General features: G+C 53.3%; 1 protein-coding gene across 5 annotated transcripts; it reads right to left on the bottom strand.

Moving 5' to 3' along the window:
* Nucleotides 1–268: 268 nt before the first annotated feature.
* FBLIM1 (filamin binding LIM protein 1) lies at nucleotides 269–22,801 on the bottom strand. 5 transcript variants are annotated; one of them, XM_059914185.1, is made up of 9 exons: nucleotides 20,771–20,815; nucleotides 17,032–17,148; nucleotides 16,349–16,618; nucleotides 12,168–12,343; nucleotides 11,487–11,604; nucleotides 8,968–9,137; nucleotides 6,345–6,523; nucleotides 5,403–5,520; nucleotides 269–1,684 (listed from the first exon to the last, which is right to left on the bottom strand). In XM_059914185.1, exons 2-9 carry the CDS (start codon nucleotides 17,048–17,050, stop codon nucleotides 1,571–1,573), a joined length of 1,164 nt encoding a protein of 387 aa, XP_059770168.1. In that variant the 5' UTR covers nucleotides 17,051–17,148; nucleotides 20,771–20,815; the 3' UTR covers nucleotides 269–1,570. The 5 variants fall into 5 exon arrangements, with proteins under 5 accessions (XP_059770168.1, XP_059770184.1, XP_059770159.1 ...); XM_059914201.1 differs by lacking the exons at nucleotides 17,032–17,148; nucleotides 20,771–20,815 and adding an exon at nucleotides 22,682–22,801; XM_059914176.1 differs by lacking the exons at nucleotides 17,032–17,148; nucleotides 20,771–20,815 and adding an exon at nucleotides 22,218–22,303.
* Nucleotides 22,802–27,782: the final 4,981 nt, after the last annotated feature.

The following is a 27,782-nucleotide window of genomic DNA, read 5'->3' as shown; positions in this document are numbered from 1 at the left end:
GGACAAGAGTTTCTTGACCTGCTGAGAAGAGCCGCAGTTTGGGGGCAGGGGATACAGGCACTTGCTGGACATTCATGCCACACTGAGCAGATGCTCAGACATTTGTCTGGTGCTACTATCAAAGGCCAGCATTTACCTAGGTGAGGTCTTAGTTGGAACACAGACAAACTTCGAATAGTTATGCATTTATTTTCATGTATAACTAGCACATCGACATGTGACTGCATGGATATATTGCTTAGTTAACCTAAGACTAAATCGGTGAGTGAAAAAAAAAAAAAAAAAGGACGTTGAGTTAAAGAAAATATTAAGGAGATAATAGAATAGGAGGTCCTTGTATGATAGAAATTGTGGAGGTATGGGAAGGCCTGGAGTTTGCGACTTGCCGCTCTAAGCTTCGGGCAAGAAGCTGTGCTCTGGTCTGAAGCCCTTAAGGGGCCCTACAGAGAAACTCTCCTGGTACTTGGAGCCCAGGGCACCCTCCTAGGAGCACATGGTACATCGAGACAACCCCAGGGAGGAAAGCACATCTTGTTTAATGTGTTCATGTTCTACAAAATGTCTTAGAAGTTACAAAGCAACAAAAATGATTTCCCTTAAAAGAGAAAAAGAATCTTCTAGGTGTGGCCTTGAGAAGGCAGTGGTCACAGGGCAGCCTGGGCTGGAGGGCCCGAGTAGGTGTTGGGGGACACCCGTGTTGCTGTCCTGGAGGAATGTGTGTGTGTGTGTGCACACGGGTGTGCACGGCCGTAGTCAAGGCTGCTGCAGGAGGCACACTCAGAGCTCCTGTACTCTGCTCCCCAGCAGACAACAGGCACTCAGTCCATGTCTGCTGAATCACTGTTGCACACAGAAGGAGGCACCGGAAGCCAGGGTGCAGGGGTTGCTGACTTCCTTGGGTGTCAGCGTGTCATCCTTCGCTCCTGCCTCTGCTGTTCAGGTTCATGCCTGGGCCCCATGTCAGCATGACATGTCCCCAGTGTAGGAAGTCCATGGCCATGCCACCAGTAGGTCACACTCTTGTACATTTATGAACAACAGAAGGCATTTTCTTTTAAGATTCCCACCTCCCCTCCAAAAAATCTGAAGAATGTTTCTCATCACTTAAACTTCAAATTTTAAAAATAGTGCTTTTTAAGGGACTTTGCAGTTTTCCTGAAATAGTTCAGTCCTGCAAGGCAGAGCTGGTCTCAGTACCCCCAGAGCTAACGTGTCATTGCTAGGGGCACAGGGTGCCATCTAGAGACTCAACCCAACTCACCCCTGGAAATGGAGGTCAAGGCCAGTGCTCAAGAGGGGCCAGAGTCGTGGAGATGGGACCCCCAGGCATGATACTCATGGTACAAAAGCCTCCCAGTGCCCAGAGGAGAGAAGGAACAGCTGAGAGTCTAAAGGGTGCTCTGAGCTGGGAGGAGGCTTGGGTCCCGGACATGAGGGGCAGGCCTGCAGGCTGGTCCCTGTGTGGCTCGGAAGGAAAGTGTGCAAGAGCAGGTCAGGAAGGGAGACAGGTTGGGGAGGGACCCCCGAGCGGGGCTAGTGTGCAACCACGGCCCCCAGCCCACGGGTGCCCTCAGCAGCACCCCGCAGCACTCCGCTTCACGTGGCACGGCTTGCAGAAGAGACGGTTGTTCAGAGGGTAGCAGCCTTGGTCCGTGGGCTCCACAGACAGGAGGATCCTGCAGTCCTGCGGGAACAAGGCACACGCGGATGGACCCCAGGCCCGAGCACTGCGGCGTGGAGTGTGCGCAGGTGGGACTCGCCAGCGTCCACTGCGGAAATTAACGCGATCAGCTGAGGGGAGAACCAAGGACACAGGGAGAAGAGGAGGCCCTCTGGTGGAGAAGCCCCCTGAGGGGCCGTGGAAAGGGCTAGCAGGGCCTTAACACCCTCCCTGAGGCCCGGGGAGGAGTGCGGCCTGCCCCAGGTCACACAGCTGGTTCCAGAGCTGGGAGGGGACGGGGTCTCCAGGCTCAGAGTTCAGGATTCTTTTTGTTGTTCCACTGCCTGAACAGCTTCAACACTAGCACAAACCTTAATATTTCCAAGTTTCTAAATCACCAAAAGATTTTACAATGAGGAGGATGGGGACTTGGGGCCCAAACTTTGCCAAATTCACCATTCTGCCACAAGCCCGCACCTCATCTGGGCCTCACTTGGGCACACGCGGGAAATAACAGGAACAATTAATGTCCAGAGACCCGGCTCAGGGCACGGCTGGCGTCCCCTGGAAGCTCCATTGATCAGAACAGAGGGGTTGGTCTCCATAGAGACAACTTCGGGGTCACGGGTGCCATCCTGACCCAGCTCGGCCAGCTGGGGAGGACACCCTTGTGTGTCTCTTCCCTGGAACTGCACCTCGAGTGTCTCAAGGGGACTCTGGGCTATTCCTAACAGCCACTTGTTCGGCATTCTGAGAGCACCAAGTGCCAAACCTAAAGTCCCGCAGGGGCACATGTGACCTCTTCTAAATGAGAATCAACCATGACCGAGTCGCACAGTTTGCGAAGGAGCTGTCAGGTGGCAGAAAGCTGGCCAAACCCAGCCCAGAAGAACACGAGGCAGAACCACTTTTCTCACCCTCAGTTTCCTCATCTTAAATGGAGACAGGAACTCCCATATCGAAAGATCATCATTAGGATTAAATAAGGTGATGTGCATGAAAGCATTTTATATATTAAAAACTACTAGCCGAGGGCTTCTCTGGTGGCGCAGTGGTTAAAAATCTGCCTGCCAATGCAGCGGACACGGGTTCGAGCCCTGGTCCGGGAAGATCCCACATGCCGAGGAGCAACTAAGCCCATGTGCCACAACTACTGAAGCCCGCACACCTAAAGCCTGTGCTCCGCAACAAGAGAAGCCACCACAATGAGAAGCCCGTGCACCGCAATGGAGAGTAGCCCCCGCTCACCGCAACTGGAGAAAGCCCGCACGCAGCAACGAAGACCCAACGCAGCCATAAATAAATAAATAAATAAATAAATAAATAAATAAATAAATAAATAAAATAAATAAGATACTAGCCAAGTATGAAGGTATTGTTACCCTTCCAGCAATAGTAAGAAATAACATGGACCACAAAGTAGGCAGGAATGGGGAATTCCCTGGCAGTCCAGTGATTAAGCCTCTGAGCTTCCACTGCAGAGGACACGGGTTCGATCCCTGGTCAGGGAACTAATAAGATCCCATATGCAGGGCAGGGCAGCCAAAAAAAAAAAAAAAAAGGTAGGGAGGAATGGTGAAAGGAGCATGGATGGCATCTTGAAACCCATTTCCCTTCCTAGAGAAACAGCACCCACATCTGCTTAGGCCGCTGTGATTGGAGCCTTACAGCCTGAAATACAGCTGGTGGAGTCCAAACTCTGACTCATGGTAGAGCCTGGGCAATCTTCCTGGTAGCCTCAGCCAAGCTGAGCAAGGAGGAGCAGGGAGGGCTTATTTGCTCACCAGCCAGGCCCGGGCAAATGCCAATCACCACTGGATCTAACGTGGGCTATAGCGATAACAGCACCTGAATTTCACCATTGTTCTTTCAAGATGCATTATCAGCCGGACTTTGAACTAGAACAAATCAACATAATCAGGAAGCAATGTGTCAACTTCTCGACTAAACTCCCTGGTCACCCTCAGCGAAAATGCTTCTTGGTTCTACATATCTGTTTTTATTATTATTATTATTGTTTTAATTTTGGCTGCATCACGAGGCTTGTGGGATCTCAGTTCCCTGACCAGGGATTGAACCCGGGCCATGGCAGTGAAAGCGCCAAATCCTAACTACTAGACTACCAGAGAACTCCCTACATATCTGTTTAAATGTGCGTAAATAAATGTTTGGAATCACTCACTGGCTGATTAAGAGATTTACTCTGTTACAAACTATTACAGATAGGATAGATAAACAACAAGGTCCTATTGTATAGCACAGGGAACTATATTCAGTATCTTGTAATAAGCCATAATGGAAAAGAATATGAAAAAGAATATATATATGTATAACTGAATCACTTTGCTGTACACCAGAAACTAACACAGCATTGTAAATCAACTATACTTCAATTAAAAAAAAGAAAGAAAGAAAGAAAAAAAGAGAGACTTGCTCTGGAGTCCCCACTTAGGTGACACCTTTGTCACCATCACCAGAGAAGACAGAAACATCGGTGACATGGAGGCGACAGGAAGAGGTAGGGGAGGACTCTTACAGCCTCCCCAGCAGGACTGACTATATAATTTGCAGGGTTCAGGGCAAAATGAAAATGCAGAATCCCTTAGTCAAAAATGACGAATTAAAAGAAAATGACAGCAGAGCTTCAAAGCAAGCACGGGACCCTTCTGAGTGTGGGGCCTGTGCGACTCCCCAGGCATTTCTTGCTGCACCAGCTTCTAACCAGCCTCCCCACCTCAGCCTCACCACTCCCTGCAGCCTGAAGTCCAGACTCCTTCGTTTGGCAGAGGGGGTCCTTTCCTTCTCTCTGGCCTCACTGTTACCACCACCAGCCAGCACTCTACACTCCAGACACTCCTCGAAACTTCTACTTCCTCCAATTCTTCAGGCTGTTTGTGCCACAGTAGGATTTCACAGGCCCATACCTCTTTTTGGACTTAATTTCCCCTCTCTGAATACGTGGCAAACTCCTACTCATCCTGCAAAACCCAGGTTAAGCACTGCCTCCTCTAAAAGAGTGCCTTTGATTGCACCAGCCTTGATCACTTGACTTGATCACTGCCTTCTTTGTCCCAAAGCTGATTTATACATGCTCTTTCTTAGCACCTGAAAAGGACATCTGTGGTGTGGGCCTGCCCAGCATCCCCCAGTCTGTTTCATACAGTCCTGCCTGCCTGACCCCAGAGGTTATCAATCATAGCTCCTGGCCACTGATTGGTCCAGAATGGGCATGTGACCCATGCTGGGTGAATCAGAGGCCTTCTTGGGACTGTACGGGATCCCTAGATGGGGTTTCTAAGTTGGAAGGATATCAACCTGAGCCAACCATGGCCACGCACTGTACCCCCTGCCCCACAGAGGATGCCAGCCCACAGGAAGAGAAAATGAAGCAAACACACAAGAAAGGCAGAACCGAGAGATGGAGAGAGAGCCTTATGATATCATTTGATGTCATCAATGATATCACCATCAAGAGCCTTCCCGTAAGATCCCCTTTCTTGCAGAAAGCAGGTTGAGTTTGGTTTCTATCATTAACTCAAAGAGTTCGGATTAATAGAGCATATTTGTAATTATTTTCATTTTCATTTGTCTCTGCTATTGGATGGTGAGCAATCTGAGAGCAGAGCCCCAGCCTGGACTTGTCCCGGCCCAGGGCCTGGCACACAGCAGGCTTTCAACAGGGCTTGTGCGGTGACTGAACAGGATCAACTGCATCTTACTAAATCAGCACTGCTCCACTCACCTCACACCTGTAGCAATTCTCATGGAAGTTTCTTCCCATGCACTCGATTTTGAAGGCATCCTTCCCGTCTCGGGGGATGATGGGATTCTCACAGATGCTGCACACAGGGGCGAATTTCCTAGAGGGAAAGAAACTTATGCTCAGGAGGCGTTCACGCCGACAACCACAGAAATTAGCTGTCAGAACGCAGGCCAGCTCTGGTTCACCTCCCAGAGCTATTTCAGACCCGTTGCTATCTAACTACACCTGGAGCTACAACCACACACGCCTATTTCTTCCTGGCAGGAGCGGATGGAGAGACCTGCGTAATCAGACCCTGCTTCCCAGGGTATAATTAGCTCAAGGCAAGTTAAGTGATGGGAACATTAGAATTTAAGGAAGCAGAGGGGCACCCATTTCATTTGTCTTGTATTATAGGTCACTGCTTTTCCTTCTTCTTTCCTTTTTTACTAGGCACACCTGTCTCTCCCCTTGGGCAGCGAGCAACTCGAGGGCAGGGACGGGGCCCTGCAGATGTGTGTCGCTACCACTCCATACGGCTCCAGCTCGGAGGCGAGGCGCTGCGGTCTGGGGTTTGAGAGCAAGGCCTGGACATCAGGTCAGTGGGGGTTTGAATCGCAGCTTCCATACTTACGATCGGGGAGACTTTAGGTACTTATGTACCGCATGCCTCAGTTTCCACATTTGCTAAAACAGAACCTTTAATAGTGCCTGCCTGTAAGACAGTTTTGAGATTAAATGGCCTAAACCCAAGGGGAATTGCTCAAAAAGTGTCAGCTGCAAGCAGGTGCTAAGTCCAACACAGGGTATGTGGAACAGGCAGTCCTGGATTCTGCAGGCCAGCTCTGACCCAGCCCCCAGCACTCAGGCTCGGCTCCTCCATCCCGCCTGAGCCCCACCCTGTCCTCCGTGCCCCATGCAGTGCACGGACCCCTCTTGTACCTGTAGAAATCGTCCAGGCAGTACACCTCATTCTGACTGTCCAGGGCAAAGCTCTCATCCCCGATGCACCGGGCGCAGGTCACACACGTGAAGCAGGTGGGGTGGAAGGCCTGGCCCAAGGCCCTGATGATGTGCTCCCGGACCACCTCGCCACACCTGCCACACTTCTCCAGGGTGTCCTGGGACAGAGGGCCACTGCCTCAGAGCCATCCCATGGGTGCGCCCACTCCAAGCCACAAGGGGCATCAGACTGGCTACCCACAGGGGCCCAGAAGGCAGAGATACGGAAGAGGTGCTCACATTCATGCAATTGGCCTGGAACTACTACCCCCAAACCTCCACATTGCTTAGAGGGGATCGAGTTTGGCACTATATCCCTGGTGTACAGTCAGGAATCCTGCCATGAAGCTATGACTGCATTTTTTTTGTTACTAGGAAATGCCTGAGGCCAGGGTCCATGAGGGCCCATAGGAGAAATTTCTCTAAAACTTCAGAGCCAGTAAAAGGCATTCCCAGAGGAATTGCTGTGCTTTTTATTTTATGGACGATAAACCTTGAAACTTATCACCCTTTTCCATTTGGCCACTTGGAAGCTCACAGTCCAATTCCATGCTCCACTTTTAGGATGAGTACAGGGGTCTTTCATTCACATATTTTTGAGGTACTAACTGTCTACTTTGATTTTCCTCTGTTTTATCTATTTATTTTATATCTCATGGTATTATATGTATCCTCTAAAAATCTTTTTTTATGTTACTGTGGTAAGAATACCTAATATGAGATCTATCCTCTTAACAACGAAGTTTTAAGTGTACAACATTATTATTATTTTTTGGCTGCACCGTGCAGCATGTGGAACTTCCCCGACTAGGGATTGAACCCATGCCCCCTGCAGTGGAAGCATGGAGTTTTAACCAGTGGACTACCAGGGAAGTCCTACAACATTATTATTGACTACAGGTATATGTGCGTTCTTATAAGCTGCCTCAAATCCTTTCTGGAATGAGGAGGGATGAGAGAGAGAGAGAGACAGAGAGAGAGAGGGAGAGAAAGAGAGAGAAGGAGAAAGAAGGGGGTAGGTATCACTGAGGCAGAACAGAGGGCCTCTTGCTAACCCATCCACCTTTTCCCCTGCATGTCTCTTCCCCTTCCTGTTCATCTTAACCTGATTTCCTCTGGACAGATACGTTTGGTGGGGGCAGCAGTTCCCCCTGCTTCCCCCCTCCACCGTCCTGGGGGCAGCCCTTGTCTCACCAGCACACTGCTGAAGCCCCTCCTGGCTGCTCCCAGCTGTAAGCCCACCCTCACCCCTCTTCGCCTCAGTGCCTCACCCCTGCCTGGCTCCAAGCTGGGGAAGAGCGTAAGGACACCCCCCACTGTCATGTTGATGGGGTCAGAGGGTCAGGGTGGGATGGGCTGGCTCCCTTCTCCTTCCACAGCACCTTACTGCCTGGGATCAGATCATTTTGAGCTTTCTAAATAGTCCCGATTCCAAATATTCTAACACCTCAAATCAGTAGTTTTCAGACTTCAATGTGTATCAGAATCACCTGAGAGACTTGTTAAAAATGCAGATTGCCAGGTGCTACCAATCTATAAGGACAAGGTGAGATCCACTGCACCCCCAGGTGATGCATACGTGGGAGTTCTGTACACAACCTGGAAAAACGCCACCACATGCCACTGGAGAGTTAGCAATTCTAACACCTTGGCATCCAAACTAGTTCTCTCAGACTGTCTTTGGTATCCAGAGATGCCCCGTCACACCATGTACTGGAACCTTGTGGCTCTAGGTGAGGGAGCAGCAAGACCACGGGCAGGATGGGAATTCCCTGGTGGTCCAGTGGTTTGGACGTGGTGCTTTCACTGCCGAGGGCCCAGATTCAGTCCCTGGTTGGGGAACTAAGATATGGCAAGCCGCGTGGCATGGACAGAAAAAAAAAAAAAAAAATCACGGGCAGGGTTCAGAACCAGAGAGCCCTGGGGTGACAGTGTAAAAGGCTGAATGATGCCCCCAAAGATATCTGGATCCTAAGCCCTGGAGTCTGCGACTATCTTGCATGGCAAAAGAGACTTTGCAGATGTGACTGAGTTAAGGATCTTGGGATGGGGAGATTATCCCGGGTTATCCAGGTGGGCCCCAAATGTCATCGCAAGTATCTTTACAAGAGGGAGGCAGAGGGAGATTTGACACAGAAGGAAAAGAGGTACTGATGCAAGATGCCACACTGCTGAGTTGGAAGATGGACCAAGGAACCAAGAAATATGGCTTTAGAAGCTGCAAAAGGCAAGGAAATGGATTCTCCCCTAGAGCCTCTGGAGGGAGCAAAACACTTTGATTTTGACTCAGTGAAACTGATTTTGGATTCGGACCTCCAGAACCATAAGAGGATAAACGTGTACTGTTTGAAGGCAGCAAGTTTGTGGTCATTCGTTACGGCAGTCACGGGAAATGAACACACCTTGGCTGAGTTCCTTCCCCTCCCTGAGCCTCAATTTCCTCATCTGTAAAATGGGTCACTAGTGCCTACCTCCCCAGATTGTTGTGGAGAAAGAGATGATACCACGTCTTCCAGGTGCCCAGCTCAGTGCCAGGCACTTGGGGAACTGCCCTGGGGCTTACCTGGTAGCAGGGTTCACAGAGGGGCCGCCCATCCTTCTGGTAGAAGCTCTGCCCGGCCAGCTGGCGGCGGCAGATACGGCACGTGAAGCACTGGGCATGGTATTGCCTCTTCATGGCCTCCACAGCCAGCTCTCGAGGGGACACGGTCTTGTGGCAGAAGGCACAGACGTCTGGGGTAGAGGAGATACAGGCCATGACCCGCCCAGCCTGGGAGAACTGTACCCAGTCGCCACCCAGAACCGGCCGGGAGTGCCAGGTCTCTGTCTCAAACCCCCGGGCGTTGTAAATGCAGCCTCAGCTCACGGGCAGGGTCATGAGGGACATTAAAAGGAAGGTGGGGGGACTTCCCTGGCGGCGTAGTGGTTAAGAATCTGCCTGCCAGTGCAGGGGACACGGGTTCGAGCCCTGGTCCGGGAAGATCCCACATGCGGCGGAGCAGCTAAGCCTGTGTGCCACAACTACTGAGCCTGCGCTCTAGAGCCCACGAGCCACAACTACTGAAGCCCGAGCACCTAGAGCCCATGCTCCGCAACAACAGAAGCCACCGCAGTGAGAAGCCTGCGCACCACAATAAAACGTAGCCCCCGCTCGCCGCAACTAGAGAAAGCCCACGCTCAGCAACAAAGACCCAACGCAGCCAAAAATAAATTAATTAATTAATTTAAAAAAAAAAAAGAAGGAAGGTGGGGGACTTCCCTGGTGGCACAGTGGTTAAGACTCCGCCTGCCAATGCAGGGGACAGGGATTCAAGCCCTGGTCCAGGAAGATCCCACATGCCGCGGAGCAACTAAGCCCGTGCGCCACAACTACTGAGCCTGCGCTCTAGAGCCCGCAAGCCACAACTACTGAGCCTGTGTGCCACAACTACTGAAGCCCATGCACCTAGAGCCCGAGCTCCGCAACAAGAGAAGCCACCGCAATGAGAAGCCCGCTCACAGCAACGAGCTGTGAACTCGTTAATAAAAATTAATAAATAAATAAAACCTTACTTTAAAAAAAAAAAGAAAAAGAAGGAAGGTGGGGAATTCCCTTGCAGGCCAGTGGTTAGGACACCATGCTTTCACTGCCAAGGGCCTGAGTTCAATCCCTGGTTCCCTGGTTGGGGAACTAGGATCCCACAAGCAGCGTGGCCAAAAAAAAAAAAAAAAAGGCAAAGGGTCTTTAAAAAGCTAAAATCAAGAAATCAAGACACATAGTGTGGGACTTCCCTGGTGGTCAGTGGTAAAGAATCCGCCTTCCAATGCAGGGGACGCGGGTTCAATCCCTGGTCAGGGAACTAAGATCCCACATGCCGCGGGGGAACTAAGCCCACAGCCACAACTACTGAGCTCGCGCGCCTCAACAAGAGAGCCTGCGTGCCACAAACGACAGAGCCCACGCACTCTGGAACCCGCGTGCCACAATTACAGAGCCCGTGTGCCCTGGAGCCTGCACGCCACAACTAGAAAGAAGAAGAAAAAAAAAAGACACATAGCGTTAGGACAACTGGGTTGCCATCTGCAGAAAAGGCAAACGAAGGAACTCTGTCGTGACACCTTACACCCAGATAATTCCAAACGTATCAAAGATCTAAATGTGAAAAGGGAAACCATAAGAACGCTGGAAGAAACCAGAGGAGAATTATTTTACAACCCTGGACTAGAGAAGGCCTTGGTACATGGTAGGCACTTAATAGCTATTTATTAAATAAGTAACACACGGTGCTGGAGAGTCTGTGGGCAGACGGGCACTCCGACACTGTTGGTGGGAATGTAGATCTGGATGACCAAGAAAGACAACTTGGCAAAAATATCACAGTGCTTCCTCTTCTAGGAATTTATCTCACAAACTTGCACACAAGCAAAATGATCAGGTGCAAGGTGGTTCACTCAGCATTACCACCTGAGCACCTGTCCACAGGCAACTAGTTAAATGCATGTGGCTGGGCCCTGCTAAGGAATACTACACAGCTGTGAAAAAGAACAAGGAGCCTCTTTATGTTCTGATGTGGAGTGAGCTCTAAGACTACAAAGGAATGAAAGCAAAGTGCAAAACCGCACAGAGCTTGCTACTATTTGTGGGGAAATGGGGGAAGGATATATTTGTATCTGCTTGCATACGCGTAAGATATCTCTGAAAGGATATGCACAAGGTATTAACAGGTTGTCTATCTGGAAGGAAACTAGGTGATACAGGGATGGGGCAGAGGAAAGACTTTTCACAGTGTGCCCTTTTGTGCTTTTTCTTTTGTACTATGTAAGGGTGTTATGTATTCAAAAAATTACATAGTGAAACAATTTAGGGCATTTTTGCTATCATGGCAAATTTTGCTGATCAATATTTAAATGGATTTTAGTTATAAAGGAAAAAAGGTTAATGCAATAAAAATAAAATTGATGCACAACTATAAGGCCCATCACTATACTGTGAGCTGGGACAGACACGGTGGCCCCTCCCTCCTGGTTCCCCCTGGAAGCTCATGCTGGCCGCACAAGGGCCCCTGGGGGTCACACACAGTCCTGCCACCCCTGTGCCCATACCTGTGGAGGCCTCTTTCTCGGGGAAGCCCACAGGCTCCTCTGGGGGAGGCGGCAGCTCCTCTTCTGTGGGTCTGAGATGACTGGGCCGAGGCTGCAGTGGAGGCCCCTCCACGAGGGGCTGCGGGGATAGAAGGGGAGAAGAGTCACCCAGTGGGGACCGCACACGGCCCTCTCAGCTCTGCTCCTCATCTGGTGGCACCAGGCGCAATTAGCCCCTTTGTAGAGAGGCAGAAACTGAGGCCAGATCTCCCAGCTCCTTGCCCTGGGTTCCTTCACCCAGGGAAGTAGCTTCCTTCAAAGCTACCTCCCTCTGCTTCTAAGGAATCTCCTGGAATCAGGGTTTCCCTTGGCCTGGAACCTCTCCCATTTCTACAACGCCTCTGTTAAGGGCAGAGAATTAAATATGGGTTTTCTATGCAGCATAAGGGATTTAGGTTAGACACAGGGGAATGCCGTCCTCAGAGATGAAGGAGGCACTTAGCGGGGGGAAGGGTGTGGCACCCCTTCTCCAGGGACCTTGAAAACCACGCCTAATTTTTACCAGCCTGAAAGAGTTTTGAAGAGGGACTGCCCTGAAGTAGGAGAAGGGACCAAACAACCTCCAGGCCTAGAACCCCGAAAGGCCCCGACCCTCCCTCCCCAACCCACGGGGCTCCGTCAGGGACCAAGGGATGGCGGTACCTGCGGCGGGGGTGGGGGCAGCTGCTCTAAGTCTGAAATGAGTGACGCCCCCATCGGGGCAGGGGGCTCCTCGTCGGGAGGCAGGTACACTGGAGGGGGCGGCGGCGGAGGTGGGAGGAGGTCCAGGTCGGGGAGTGCGTCCTCGCCATCCAGGGCAGGGGGAGGAAGCGAACATCCTGCAACCAGAAGGGGAGGGTGGGTTGGCCAGAGTCTCTGCAGGTGCACAGAGGAGGGGACACTTGCCCAGAAGGCCGTGCAGCAGGGTGGCTAAAGGCTCAGGTCCAGGGTCACCGGGACCTGGGTTCCGTCTCTGACTCTGCCACTGACTTGCTGTGTGTCCTTCGGCAAGAAACAATCTCTCTGAGCCTCAGTTTACTCAGTTGGAACATGGGTCTCAATGGCTTAGGGCTGTTAATGAGGATTAAGTGAAATGATGCAGGTGAGGGCTTGGCGCAGTGGCTGGCACGTGGCACAGGCTCGGAAAACAGTAGCCGCCAAAGCCCTTCCTAGCAAGCCTCCCCTATCCGGGTGCTAGAGCGCCTGAAATCCCCGCTGGACGGGCCTTGTGCAGATGTAAGCAAAACTAACCCGAGACTGTGGTTCCCAAGGTGTGGCTCCTGGACCCGCAGCGTGGCACCACCTGGGACTTCGCTAGAAACACAACTTCTCGGCCTGCCATGCAGCTGCACAATCAGAAACTTTGGGCTGGCGCCCGGGGTGTCTAAAAAGCCCTCCAGGTGATGCTGATGTCACTCAAGGGTGGGAACCACCACCTAGTTAAATAATAGAGTCAGGTAATGACTATCAGGTGTTGAAAGTATCAAGCGGACAGTTGGTGGCGAACTTTCCAAAGGAAAGGTCTAGCTATCATCACCTGAACCCACTGATTAACCTCAGCAGACATCAGGGGTCTTCTGACTCGTGTTATGTATAGGAAGGGATGGGCACCATTGATGAAATGTCCTTATTAAAAAAAAAACCCAAAACATAAAAAAAAACCAACTTGTCAAACTAATCAGGTTTCTAGAGTTAACTCCATTTATAATAAATTTGGAAAACAGAGGGGCAAGTTGGATGAGACCACAGGGAGGCAAAGGGACAAATCAGGGTATGGGACATTCTACAGAAATGGACCCTGTTTCTTCAAGAAGTTAATGGCCTGGGAGAGACCAAGAGAGGAGATGTCCCTAGAATTAAGAGACCTAAGAAAAATGACCATATAGAATGTATACATCTGTGCTGTCCAGTACAGAAGCCACCAGCCACATGTGGCTATTGAGATGTGCCGGAAAACTTAGTACTAAAAAACAATGTGAAATAGCTCATTAATAATTTTGATAATGATTATGTGCTGAAAAGATAATTTTATATATTATTTTATATATTGGGTTGCATAATATATATCATTAAAAGTAATATCATATATTTCTTTTCATTTTTTTCAGTGTGGATACTAGAAGATATTTAATTACACAGGAGGCTTGCATTTGTGACTTGCATGATGTTTTTATTGGCCAGCACTGCTATGGACCTTATCTGGATTCTGATTCAAAGGATTAATCATCTCATTTAATTCTCCTCATTTTGTAGACAAGGAAAAGCTAAATATTCCACTGAATGATACAGCTCAAAAGAAATACAAGACACAATGTAAACCATCCTTTCCTCTACAATCCAACAGTTAAAAGGCATTTTAATGACAATTCAGGGAAAATTAATTATGGATAGACTATTAGATAATCATAAGGCATTCCTGTTGATTTTGTTATGCATTGTTTGGCCTTGGGGTTATGTAAGAAAAAGGCCATATTTAGAGATGCACCCTGAAGAATGTGGGGCTGAAGTGACTTGATTACTGGCATTTCCTTTTAAACACTTCACGAAGGAAAAGAAAAAAAGGAACAGATGAAACAAAGGTAGCCAAATCTTGGTAACTGTTGAAACTGGATGTGGGGTATACAGGGTTCCTTGTACTGTTTCCCCTACTCCTGTGTATGTTTAAAAGTTTCATTAAACAGCAACAACCCAACAGCAAACACACACACACACACACACACACACACACACACACACAGAGGACAGGAGTGGCATGGCGTGGGGCGATGGCGGGTGGGGAGGTGGCCTCCACCCTATCTGCCAGCCAGCGGGTACTCCCGGCAGGGAGGGAGGAGGAGGGGTGGAGGATCGCCTCCATCCAGGAACACTTACTATAGTGTAACCCCACCTCTGCAGGCTGCCCAGACAAGGGGCTGTCCAGCTCCCTGGGGAGAGGCAACTGGGCAACTCGGGAGAGAAGCCGCAGTGCAGGGCTGTGCCCACTGCCACACTCAAGGGGAGCGCTATTAATAGCGCCCCGGGATAGAGGGCATGGAGGTACTCTGCCCACCTCCTGTCATGGGGGCACAAGGCAGGCCAGGCTCCAGCGAGGTCAGACCGCCCTAGACACCCAGGGAGAGCAGACAGAGAATGTTCAAGGCCCTGCCGCCTAAAGACCTGGGCTCTGGTCCCATGCCCTGCACGTTCGCTGGGGCACCTCTCTGGGTTCAGGTTTCCCACCCATTTGACAAAGATAAGAACCCCTCTGCCCAAGGGCTATACAGATGCGAAGCTTGTTCTAGACCTGTGAGTCTGCCCCAGAATCGCCTGGGGGCTTGTCCAAACGCAGATGGCTGGGCCCACCCCAGCGCTTCTGCTTCAGCAGGTTTGGGGTAAGCTCTGGGAATTTACCTTTTTGAAATTGCGTTTTGAATATACACTAGAATTTACATTTCCTGGGTGATGCTGACGCTTCGGGTTCCAAAGCCACACTTTGAGAACTACTCTTCTCCTCCCCAAGTCTCACCTATTAACGCCTTTGGACTGGAACAGTCGTTCTCAAAGTGTGGTCCCTAGACCAGAGCATCAGCATTAGCTGGAAACATGTAAGGAATGCAAATTCTTGAGCCCCACCGCAGACCTGCTGAATCAGGAAGGCCCAGGGTAGGGCCCAGCCGGCTGTGTTAGGACAAGCCCCCAGGGGATGCTGATGCCGATAAAGTGTGACAATCTGCTCTACGTGAGCTGACTGAGTCAGGAACCAGGTCATGAAGAGACAGCAGGAGAGCTGAGGCCTCTCCCAGGACCTGCCTGAGGTTCTAGACATTCAGCTGTGAAGGGTGGGCAGGTCCCAGCTAGGGCAGGAATTCAAGAGAGGGATGGAGGGGATCTCTGCCAGGATGAAGGACACCTGACTAGACACCTGAGGACTCCAGGGGGTTCACCTGCCATCCTGGGCTGGCCTCTCGCACTAAGCGTCTCAGTGCCTCCTTGTTTGAGCTGGTGCCCTATCAGACGAGGAGCCACCTCGGGCCCCTAGGTTGTCATCCTTCCTTGCTTCTACCCAACAGTTGAGATTTCACATCACATACATGACCAAATTTCCATCTTCCAGAGGAAGAAACCGAGGCCCAGAGTGAGGAAACAGCTTGCCTAAGACCACACAGCAAGTGAATGGCAGAGCGCAAGAGAAAACAAAACTATCTTTCAGGTCCTTCAACTTGCCAAATTCATTCCTGCCTCAGGGCCTTTGCACTTACTGTTCCCATTTCCCTTCTAGCTCCACTCTGTCATTTAGGTCTTAACTGCGCTGAGATGTTACCTTCTTTGAGAAGCCATCCTGACCACCCCATAAAAAGTTGCACCTCCCCAGCTCTTCACTGTGTTCTATTCTAGTAGAGTGTTTGTGTCTTCCTGATGTTATATTTTATGTTTTTATTATCTCTGTTTCCCCCACTAGGAGGTAATTTTCATGCAGGCTGAAAACCTTCTCTCTTTTCACATTCCCAGTGCCTGGCCCAGAATAATAACAGTGGGTATTTAGCACTTTCTACACGGCAGGCACTGGGCTCAACACTTTACATATGTATTAAATCATCTAATCCTCACAAGGACCCTTTGAGGTGGGTACTATCATTATCTCTATTTTACAGATTAGGAAGCTGAGGAACAGAGAGGTTAAGTGGCCTGCCAATGTCATACAGTCAAGAAGTGGGGGAGCCAGGATTCGAACCCAGGCAGGTGGGTTCCAGAGGCTGCCTGGGACACAGTAGGTGCTCAACGAGTGACCTCAGAGCCTGCCATTTCCTCCCCGCCTTGGTGATGCCTCTCACCCGGTCTCCCACCCACCGCCCTCACCCTCTTACCTCCACTGGAGAGCTGAGGTGGAACAGCTGGCACTGGAGCTGCAGCCCTGCTGGGGGGTGTCCAGGAACGGAGCCTCCCCGCAGAGCCAGCCCCGGGTGCCTTCGTGGGGGCAGGAGATGCCCGGGGGCAGCCAGGCCGGGCCTCACAAGCTGCCCGCCTCACCTCCTCAGCCACAGCCTCATCTCGACGTGGAGGTGCCAAGGTGATAAAGACAGACGAGGCGACCCTCTTCTCAGGCTTTGAGGCCATTGCTTCAGCTTCTGGTGGGGCTGGGGACAGAGTGAGGCGCAGGCTTGGGCAGGGTTCGGGGCATGGCAGGGGCGGGGGCAGAGGTGCTCCACCTGGGCACGCAGACACCCCCAGGGCAGGGAGCCTCTCCCCTCCCAACAAGACAGGAGCAGCCACTCCACAGTGCCAGCGCCCCACCCAGCCACGGAAGGAGCTGCGGATGTCCCACAGGGAAGGGCAGGTGCCCACCACGTGACTTGGCCACAGGGTGGGACCCAGCAGTCCTGAATACCCCTCCCCCGGACCTACACACCTGGAGGAGCAGAGGGCAGACCTGCCCTGCTCACCTCACAAATGATTAATTTCCTTCCTCTAAAGAGCGTGAGGGAGGGGCCGCTCCTCCAGCTCCCCACTCCCAGGGCAGCTGACTGCCCGTCCCAGCCCAGGGCCGCACCCCAAGTTAACTCCCTCATCTGGGATCTGGATTTTCCTGGGAAAGCTGACGTCCCCAACGTTCAGGCCAGCTCCACGGTGGGCGGGAAACAGTGTGACTCTCGTCAGAACATCAGGGCTGGATTCCAGGAGGGAAAGGGGACAGAAGAACAATCAGAGCTACCATTTACCAAGACCTATTCTGTGCTAGCAGGGCCCTAAGCACTTTCTGTTCATTAACTCACAGAGCCTCCCACTTCTGCGGCGGAGAGGCACTATTACCGCACAATTACCGTGCCCATCTTACAGATGAGGAAACCCAGGTGAAGAGGTGGAAGTCATTTGTTCAGGGTCATGCAGCAGCAGACCTGGGATCTGAACACAGAGCCCATGCTCTTGGCCACTTGGCTCTTCTGCCCTCTCCCGGCCCAGCTCACAAACCAGCATCCTTTTCTCCGCCATCAGAGTCCACATCCAATCAAGTCTTGATTCTATGGCCAGAACGTCTCACTCAGTCTCATCTCCAGAATCACAGCCCTGGTTCAGGCACAGGGGTGAGGGTGCCTCAATGATCTCCAAACCTGCCTCCTACCCTGTCTCTGGAGTGATCTTTCTGGAGCATAAATCTGTTTCTCCTCTAGTCAAAAGCCTTCCATGGCTCCCTACTACCTTCAAGATAAAGTCTAAATTTCCTTGGCCTCAACCTATTTTTGACCACCCTGGACCACGCACGGTTCCTGGACCATCTTTCTCCCTTACTTGCCCTGGCATGTTTCCACCACCTGTTTTTCCTCTCCTCCCTGCTGCAGGGTGAATTTCAGTTTTTCCTTAGAAGCCTAGCTCAAACATCACCTCCTCCATGAAGCCTCCCCTGATTCCCAACTCCAGGGCGGTTGTCTATTCCACAGGGCAATGACAGCTGACTCACCATCACCATGTCTGCCCGCCCCCTCAACTGACAAGTGACCTCATCTACCTTCAGTTGTGTCTGTGATGTTTGTGTGACCCAAGTCCGGCTCACAGTAGACATCAAAGCATGGATCTGGGAGCGGGGCGGCATCCCCACCGGGAAGAGCCCATTTTCCTTCTCTCAGGTGGTTCCTGCAGAGAGTAGGCTCCGGGGCTAGGGATGAGGTGGGGTCATGGGCTGGGTGAGTCGACCACACTCAGCTCAGGACTGTGCCCTTTTTCTATCTTACTCTCCATATGGGCCATGCCGACATGGCCCCAGAGCCCGGTGCATAGATTCATGGGGAGGAGAGTAAATAGGGACCCAAAGAGTGAACCTGAGGAGGTGGGGCTGGGTGGGTCGGGGGTGAGGCCCCAAGGGACCCTAATGTGGACTTGGAGCCCAAGTGGCCACTCAAAGTCTTCCCTCCACTGGCCACCGTGGGCTCTCTTGGAGACTGATGGAGAATAATAATAACAAAAACAACAACATATGCTCCTAAATTCCTTTTAAATTGGTTTATGTTTGGTTAAAACCTGCAGCTCGTTCTGATAAGAAACCTGAATAAGAAACCAATATATGAATAAAGCTTTAAAGTACTTCTCTTTTGTTTCTTGTTTTGTAAGTGATGTTTGGAAGTACATCTGCTTCTGTTGGTTGTCCTCGACTTCAATTTCATACTCTGTTACAAGTTTAAGAATCTATTTTTGCAAACAATTTTCAGAGTGCATTTAACCTTTAAATGCAAGAAACAAGGGTGCTCACTGATAAAGTGCTCGCCCTGTGCCAGGCACTATGGAGAGTGCTTTCCCAGCCTCAAAAGTCACCTAATTCTCAACACAGCCTGCGTTATGCCCCCACTTTATCGATGAGGCCAGGTGAGGCCCCAAGCAAGAGGTTGCAGACTTGGAATTCTAACAGAGCACCATGCAACCTGGAAGTCCAGGGGGTATCCTTGAGCCTGAGAGGACACACTTTTTCTTCCCTGGATGGCTCAGGGGTGGGGGGGAGGGGTGGGGCAAAATTCCCAGGCCTGTTCTTACCCCAGGGTGGCCCAATCCAGACCAGTTATCTGATGGTCAGCATATCCTGGGCTCATCCCCAGAGACAGTTGAGGATGCCTCCTCTGCCTCCCTCCCCTCCTGCCCTGAACCCCACTCCACCCCAGCCCACCCCCGCCGGGAAATCAGATCTGCTGGTTTCTCAGAAAACGTCCAAGGCGAACGTCCCAGCACTGAGACCAGATGTTCACAGCTGGGCAACACTCCCCCACCCCCATCCCTCCCCTGCGGTTCCGGCAGGGACTTCAGGCCCCAGGGGAAGGGGCCGGGCTAGGGATTTTCAAAGCCCCGTCAGTCAGCCCCGGGGAAGGAAAGGGAGCCCCGGCTTCCCCCTGGTCCCACTGCACCCCAGGTCACCCTAGTGTGGGGTGTAGGTGAGAGAGCTCCCTGTGGGGCAGCCTCCCAGCCAGCCCAGCCCAGGGGACCCTCGGCGGCCACCCTTCCTCCCCGAGGGCGAATCTGAGATCCAGCTGGGTAAGCGGAGAAAGTGGAAACAAAGGGAAGGAAAGTCATTTCCTGTCAAGAGGAAGGAAGGAGGCTGAGATCCAGTCACCCACCCAGCCCGGCTTTCGGCTGCGGCCCAGGGCAGGGCCCAGGCTGGCTGAGCCGGAGGGCCTCCAGGGGTGGGGAGTGTACCCCACCTCACCCCCGCCGCCATACTGTCCCCTGTCATACTCCTTCTAACCCCCTCCAGAACCCTCTGGAACTACCTTTAAGCTGTAGACTAGGCTTGGTTGGGAGTTAAACTTTGCTGGAGGTGGGAGTGAGACTGAGCCCCACACCCCCTGCAGGGGACCTTGCAGCCTGGCACAGGAGGTCCCTCTTCCTTTCTCCCACCCCAGGGAAGCAGAGGCACAAAGGGCTGAGTTCACCCTGGGCCCCTGCTGGGCGACCCTGAGCAGGTCACTGAACCTCTCTGGGCCTCAGTTTTTTCATAAAGTGAGAATAATGAGGTCTTTCTGGAAGGGTGGCTGAGAGGATAAAAGGAGAGGGGGTACTCAAAATCTTGATACTTGGTAGATGCCAAGAAAAAGCTAACTGGTTATTCAGCCCCAGAGGGGGAGGAGGAGCCCCTGGGGGGCCTGCAAGGACCAGGACTTAGCTTCCATCATTATGAAGAGCAGGAATCTGGGCACTGCCCACCCTCTTCCTGGGGTCCTCACATCCGGGCTGAAGGAGGACCCAGGCCAGGATGCCCCAGGCACACACCTTGGGGATCGCCCAGTCCCACCCCTTCCCAGCCCCCGAGAGGATCTGAGGCCCAGAGAGGGGCAGCCCTGCGGCCACTCCTTCCCCTCGCCTGACCCTGGCTGGGTAAAGGGGCCCGGAGCTCCCCGGAGCTCCGGAAACCCAGCGCCCTCCAGCAAGCAGCCCAGCGGGGCGGCCGGCCGGGTCACTGTGGGGCGCTGCCGGGGACTTTAATTCGATCCATGTGCGGGACGCTGTCCTCTTTGTGCGGGAGCTTCCGCCCTGCCCATCCCTGCTCTCCGCGTGCCGCTCCCGGGCAGGGACCCCAGCCCTCCCCCCAGAACTGCCCTCCCTTCACTCGGAGGACAGAGACCGAGGGACTGAGACAGAAGGACAGCGCCCGCGGCCCCTCGTCCCGCGGGGCCCCACCGGGAGCGACGGGGCTGGGGTCCCGGCTGGGGAGCAGGGTGGGCGCCGGCCGAGGGCTGCCCGTGCTGTCACCTGTCTGTCGCCGGGGCGGGGACGGAAGGACAGGACCCCCACCCCACCCCCGCCCCGCTTACCTGGGCCGCCCGCGCCCCCGGCGGCTCCGGTCGGTCACCCGATCGAGCAGAACCAGGAGCGGCGCGGCGCCTCCCGCCCCTCCGCCCTCTCCGCCCCCTCGGCTCCCTCCGCCCCGCCGCCCCGGCCTCGTTACCATAAAAGGTGAAGCTTGGGGGAGGGGGCCCGGGATTCCCGCCGGGCGGAAGCGGCCCCTACCTGCCCCCCCACCTGCCCGGCCGCGCCCCGCGCCGCCCCCTCCCCGCTCCCTTTGTTCCCTCGACCACTCCTCCCTTCCCCTCGACCCAGGCCTGGAGGGTGGGAGGCCTCCTCCGGTGCCCACCCTCCTCGTCCTTTGTGAACCCACAGTGGTCCTTCCCCTCCCCCTCCCCTAGGTCACCGGGGTTGGTGGCTCCACCAGTTTGGCCTGGGATCTCCCAAGGTCTTAAGAGTCAGGTGGATCTGGATTGAATCATGTGACCCTAGGCAGTCACTCCACCTTCCTGAGCCTCAGTTTCTTCGCCTCTAAAATGGGGGTAATGACCTGTCTGGGCCCTTAAGCCCTCTGCAGGCGGGTCCTAGAGTCTTGGGGGGGACAGGCTCCTCCAGGAGGCCTGGTAGACAGGGCCCAGCTGGCAATCAGGTCACCCGGTTTGCCACCCTGGGCCCTGTATCTGACCCCCTCCCGCCTCCTGCACCCCCATCCCCCAAACGTGGAATGGGCAGGGAGAAGCCGAGGCTGGGCTCTGGGGCAGGAGATGGAGCCTGGATGGGCCGCCTGAGTCCCTGGAGGCCCAGGGAACATTGCTGGGAAAAGGAATCTGGGTCTGATTCAGAGGCAAACAGATTGTTCTTTTGATTAAAGCCACAGTGGCTGAGGCCAGAGGAGCGCGGGACCCGGCGCCATCTGTGGGGAGGCCAGGCAGGGTCTGGCTCTTCTCTGTGGGCCCAAAGCTGCAGTCATGCTGGCGGGGAGGGCTCCGGGGCTGCTCTGTGGGGCTCACGCTCTTGGGGGTTGGGGGGGGGGGACCTGGACACCACGTCCCGTGCTCCTCCTCCTCATCCCGCCTCCTTAAATCCCTCACCTACGTTTTGTCACCGCTTCCGTCCCCCTTGTCATCCCTTTTTTCATTCCATCCTCTCAGCCACTCTACAATAACAACAGTAATAACAGTAGTTGCCGTTTATAGGGGCTTTCTATCTGATGCTCGGCCTACAGACCTTTTCATTTAATCCCCGGGAGAGCCCTATGGGAAAGGGCTGATTATCCCTGCTTCACAGACGAGAAACTGAGGCCCAGAGAGGCTCAAGGTCACACAAGAGGCAAGTGGCAGAGCTGGATTCAAACCCAGACCAGCGGGTGCCCCCGGGCACACACGTTGCCCTGCCGTCCCAGGGGCTGGTGCAACTGCCACCCTTCAAGATGGGAAGAGAGGTGACTCCTTTGCTTTTTGGCAGAGGGAGACTCACACTCAAGGCTGCCTGAGCCCCAGCTCAGGCTCATTCTCCAGCTTGGCAAGGTCACTTCCCTTTGCAGCACTGCTCAGAGCAAGATCCCTATGCCTTCCCCCAGGAGGAAGGAGGGAACCACTGGACGCCAGCCATAGGAAGGACCCTAAGGAGGAAGTGCGATGCAGGGGTTTTCAGACACTTTCAGCCATAGAACCCCCTTTTTAAGTGCTCTGTGACCCAGAAGCTTACTTAAAACAAATAAAAATGGAGCTGCCCTCCCTCTCCTCCATGATACACCCCAGAGCCACCTACTGCATCTCCAGGTGGGACAATGAGGCACCGAAGGGTTGAGCTGGAGCCTTGTCTAAGGTCACAGCGATTCCGCCTAGGACCCAGGCCTCCCCACACCTGCTCTGGGCTAAGACTGGCTTGGGAGGGGGGAAGGTCCAAGGGGTACGTGAGGTCCAGCTGCCACCACTTACCGGCTGTCCAACACCCCTGGTCGCTTGTCCCACCTCTGCCGCTGCTCCAGGGTGGAGAGGAGCGTCCCGGACAAGGGACTCCCGCACCAGCCCTGGTGTCGGTGTCACCTTAGCAGGTGCCCGGCTTCCTGCAATGGAAACCCAGGAAGTGCACTGGATGAGAACACACGCCCTTTGTCTGCCAGCTCAGAGGCCCTGCTCCCCTCCTCCTGTCCTGCCAGGCTCGAGCAGCTTTCTGCCAAGCCCCTGAGCAAGGGGGCTCAATCGTCTATTAGGGTCGTGGCAGCTGAGACCCTGGGTGGCAGGGAAGGGGTGGGAGAGAGGGGCAAGATCCAGGGCAGTGGGGACATTTGCTGCTGTCCAGTGTGCTGGGGAACACGGCACCTACTGCCCACAGAGCAGTCGGGCACCTACTGTGTCCTCGGCTGCCTTGCGGGATCTTAGTTCCCCGACCAGGGATTGAACCCCAGGCCCTGGCAGTGAAAGCGCTGAGTCCTAACCACTGGACCGCCAGGGAACTCCCAACAAAAATGAATATAATTACCAGCGGTGATGTGTGCTATAAAGGACTGAGCAAGGGGCTGAGACAGAATAAGGGGTGTGGGTGGGGCTAGGGCAGGCCTCTCCGGGAGGAGATGAGGAGGAACCAGCCACGAAAGCAATAGGGGAGGGCATTCCAGGGAGAGGAAGGCAGTAGGGAAAACATGGGCTTTGAGGTCAGACTTAGGCTTAACTCCTAGCGCTCTGGTGCTGGCTGTGACCTTGGACAAGTTCCTTCCCTCTCGGAGGCTCTGTTTCCTCACCTGTAACATGGGGCAGCTGGACTGATTGACCTCAAATGAAGACACGAATGCTCCCCTTTGCAGAGCTGCTGGGGACAGAGGCAGGGAAAGGGCGCACCAGGGCCTGGTCCAGAGTTGGTGCCTCACCAGTGGTGGCGCTGGCTGTTCCCACATCACTCTCACCTGGTTTCTAGAGCTCTCTGCTCACAGGGTCCCTTTGCTCTGCAGCTAGATCCAAGAAAAGTGACAGGCCTGGGGAGAGTGGCACGGAGGTGTCCTCCGCTCTGTGATTTTCCTCTGAGGCTCCCTGAGCTGCAGCCCCCAGGGAGCCGGTGACCCCAAGTTGGGGAAGCATCCATTGGTCCAATTGCCTTTCCCCTGGACAGGCTCCGCCTGGGCCAGGTCAGAGCAGAGCTGTCAGCCCTAGCCTAGGGGTGCCCACGTGTGAAGCTGCATGAAATGATACACCCGGGTTGGGGTCGGGGGTCTACTGCTTGGCAAACAGCCTCAGAAACCCCCCTGGACCTCCCTGTCCTGGTTCTGCTCCTACCCCTCCCTCCATCGTCCACTCTGCTTGCTTGAAGTCAGGTCAGTTCAACACTTGTTTCCTGAGCACCTACTGTGCTAGGGGCTGGGCAGGGGTGCAGCAGTGCAGGGAAGTGGGGGCTCCCACAAACTGTAGCAGGGGCAGGCTGCAGGGGGAGGGGGGCAAGCACAGATATGAGTAACATCAGTATCTGTGAGCGACTGCAGCTCTGTCACATGCCAGCCTGTCACCTTGGGCAAGTCACTTCTCTCTGAGCCTCAGTTTCCCCTTGTGAACCTGGGATAGCAGTACCTCCCTGTGGCTTTGTGAGGATTTGTTGGCATGAATGTGGATAAATATTCCTGGTGCTTAGTAGGTGTTCAGGTGAGTTGCTTTCCTCTTCCCATCATATAGAGGACAGAGGTTTGGGGATATTATAGTGAGATGGACAAAAGTGCGGAAGGTAAGGAAGACTTGGTTCCGCTGGAGAATCCAAGGGACACCATGGTCCCCGTCAGTTAGCATCACTTTCTCGGGTTCTGGTAACAGTACCCAATTCCTCTTTGGGAAAGCTCACTCCCACTCTCAATGCCTGGCTGGAGCTATGCAAAAAGAGGCAGTATTTTTCCAGCGTGACAGGATGCAAGCTTGGCACCATTTATGCCAACACTTGGACCAAGACAGAGGACAGCAGGGCAAAGATGATAGAGAAGGAGACCCAAATCTATAATGGGCTTCCCTGGTGGCGCAGTGGTTAAGAATCCGCCTGCCAATGCAGGGGACACGGATTCGAGCCCTGGTTCGGGAAGATCCCACATGCTGCGGAGCAACTAAGCCTGTGCGCCACAACAACTGAGCCTGCGCTGTAGAGCCCGCGAGCCACAACTACTGAGCCCGCGAGCCACAACTACTGAAGCCCGCGCGCCTAGAGCCTGTGCTCTGCAACGAGAGAAGCCACTGCAATGAGAAGTCCACACACCGCCACAAAGAGTAGCCTCCGCTCGCCGCAACTAGAGAAAGCCTGTGTGCAGCAATGAAGACCCAATGCAGCCAAAAATAAATAAATTTATTTTTTAAAAAAAGGAGAGATAACTGATTACATCACTTAGGCTGCTGGATCCAGCCATGCTTGAAGTCCTACCTCTGGATCTCTGGAGCCAATGCATTCTCCTTTTTCTTGATTTTTCTTCAACCAGTTAAAACTATTTCTGTTGCTTACAGCAAAGTCATGAGGAATGTTGGTGAGACTCCATGGGTCTGGATCATCTCTTCCTCCAAACTCTGCACCACTGTCACCACTTTTGAGAAGCCTGCCCTGATTCCTCCAGGTGTCAGGACTCATGTCAATCCTATGGATTCATTTCAACGCTGCTGGGTTGAACCAATATGCTTTACCCACTAAACTGGGAGCAGGGCTGTGTCTTATTATTCTCCATGTCTCCAGCACCCAGCACAGTGCTTGCCACATAGTAGGGTCTCAGTAATTCTGATGAAATGCAGGAGTAAGAGTAGGGGGTCTTAAGTAGCTGCATATGCAAATCACATGAGAAGTAGTAAAGGGTAGTGAGCCGTTAAGAAGCCTGGGTTTTGGAGTCAGACCCACTTGAATTTGGATGTTGGCTCCCCCACTTATTAGCTCTGTGACCTTGAGCAAGACACTTAATTTCTCTGAACCTTGAGTGTTCTCCGGGAAGATAGAGAAAAGAACAATCAACTCCTTACAAGGTTGTCCTGAAGCCTGGGGGAAAATAATGCAAGAAAAATACGTAGCTCAAGCTTATAATTCCTCATGCAGCTCTTTGCAAATAAAATGCAAATGTGCTTCTTCTTCCTCTACCTGGGGAGCAGTCTGGTGGACAAAATGGGGAAGGGGGAGACCTCTTCATTCTCTTCCTTTGCTGAGATCCATTCCTGCTTCTGCCGCCTGAGCCAGTGCCTCCTTCCCAGTCCCTCTTACTCAGCTGTGTTCATTGACCCTTCACATCAGAAGGGCTTGGCCGAGACTGAGGTGCAGTCCTTTGTGGGGAGGGGGCGATGGGGAGGGCACTAGAGGCCACAGTCAGGCTCCAGTCTAAGTGCCCTACCTCCATCATCCTGTTCAGTCCTCTCAACAAGTGGGGAAACTGAGGCACAGAGAGAGTAACTTGCTCAGGGTCATCTCCGTTAGGAAGCTTCTTTCAAGCCCATGTAGCCTAGCTCCAAGCCCTTTTACTAAACAGGCCAAGCGCGTAGGGAAATGTTCAAAAACCAAGCAGGGAGTAACCAAGCCACAGTTACAGCCACATGGAGTTCCCCACTCTCAGGCCCCAAGCCTGTGTCCACTTGGGCCAGGCAGGGCCCAGCCTCTAGACCTGGCCGTGACAACAACGTCTGGCTCTTAATCCCCTCCTGGTCCAGTGTCCTGAGCTGGCTCTGGCCGGACCCCCTGGTTCCCACGGCCCCGCCTCAACTAAGCACACTCGCAAAAGCTTCACGGTGAGGGGCGGGACGTGTGGGGTGGCCATGAGGGGGGCGTGAGTCTCAGTGGGCTGGAAAGGCCCTTCCTTGACCCAGGCCTTGAAGGTCAGAGCCCCTTCTGTGAACAGAGGAAAGGAAGTCCTGGCATCACTCACTTGGGAGGGTCCCTGAGCCTGCCCCAAGCCCGGCCCCATTCCCCCACCGACCCCAGGCCCCTCCTTGAGCTCCCGCTTCACTGCGAGCCTCCACCCCTGGCAGCATCTATCCAACACCTCACTGCTCTCTGGCAGTGAGGACCCCCATCCCTGAGACCCCTCCTTACTGAAGTGTAATGTGGCCTAGACCCTGCCAGGGCCCCTCGCCGGCCTCCCCACTTCTCTCTTCCGCAGAGGTGGGCTTACTGTGAAGTTAATGAAACTTAAATGCTCAGGCCTCTCACTTGCACGGCCCCTGTGAGGACTGGGGTCTCTGGAAGTTATGAAGTGTTCTAGGAGGGAGGGGCAGCTAGGTTACCCTCAGGAAACATTTCTCTTTAAGTGTTCCTGGCAAACTGCCCACAGAGGTGTCAGAAGAAAGACCCAAATCTCCAGGGTTCCAGCAGCTCGTCCTGCTTTTCTTTCTCATTCTCAATCAATGTTCACTTTCATATGAATTTTGTATTCTTTTTTCTAAAGGGAACCCTTTCTTTTTTTTTTTTGGCCGCACCATGCGGCATGTGGGATCTTAGTTCCCCGACCAGTGATCAAACCTGCGCCCCCTGCCTTGGAAGTGCGGAGCCCTAACCATTGGACCGCCAGGGAAGTCCCTAAAGGAGACCCTTAAAATTGGATTCGCCCTGCTCTTACTCCTTACAATCCATTCTCCAAGCCGGCCAGGCCATCTCGCTAAAGCAGCATGTGGTCATCACAGGCCCCGACACCCCTTCTGTGGCTCCCAATGCTCTTGGGGAAAATGCGAAACCCCTCCCCTGTCCTGGCGATCCGGCCCCAGCCCACTTCTGTGGCAGGATCTCCCGTCACTGTGCCCGTTGCCTCCTCGGCTCCAGCCACACTGACCCGACCCCTCCTCCATCCCTCAGGCCACTCAGGAGCCTTGAGACCTGCCTGGGCTTCACCACCACCCTATGTCCTGGGAACTCCCCCTCAACCTTCAGGACTGGTTTCTGCAGCTCTTTCTCAGCGAGGTCTCTCTGAACTCCAGACCACATCACACACCTCACAACACCTGGACCCTCCACTGATGCTGACCACACCTGCTTGAGGTAACCCTGCTCTGTCCCTGGAGACCCTCATCTCATTCACCCAGTTGCTCAGGCCCCAAATCAAAGAGTTCCCAG

Source organism: Balaenoptera ricei, chromosome 1 (assembly GCF_028023285.1).
Source record: "Balaenoptera ricei isolate mBalRic1 chromosome 1, mBalRic1.hap2, whole genome shotgun sequence".
Classification (NCBI taxonomy): Eukaryota; Metazoa; Chordata; class Mammalia; order Artiodactyla; family Balaenopteridae; genus Balaenoptera; species Balaenoptera ricei.
Note: the sequence above shows the minus strand (reverse complement) of the source record. Positions and strands in the feature narration are given on the sequence as shown.

Coding starts and splice junctions, on each gene's coding strand:
- FBLIM1 (XM_059914176.1), bottom strand. CDS start 22,251: ATGAGCCTGAGCTGGGGCTCAGGCAGCCTTGAGT. Junction 11,605..12,167: donor TGCCCCCACCCCCGCCGCAG/GTACCGCCATCC, acceptor CTATCCCCGCAG/CCCCTCGTGGAGGGGCCTCC. Junction 6,524..8,967: donor TCTGTGAACCCTGCTACCAG/GTAAGCCCCAGG, acceptor CCTCTGTCCCAG/GACACCCTGGAGAAGTGTGG.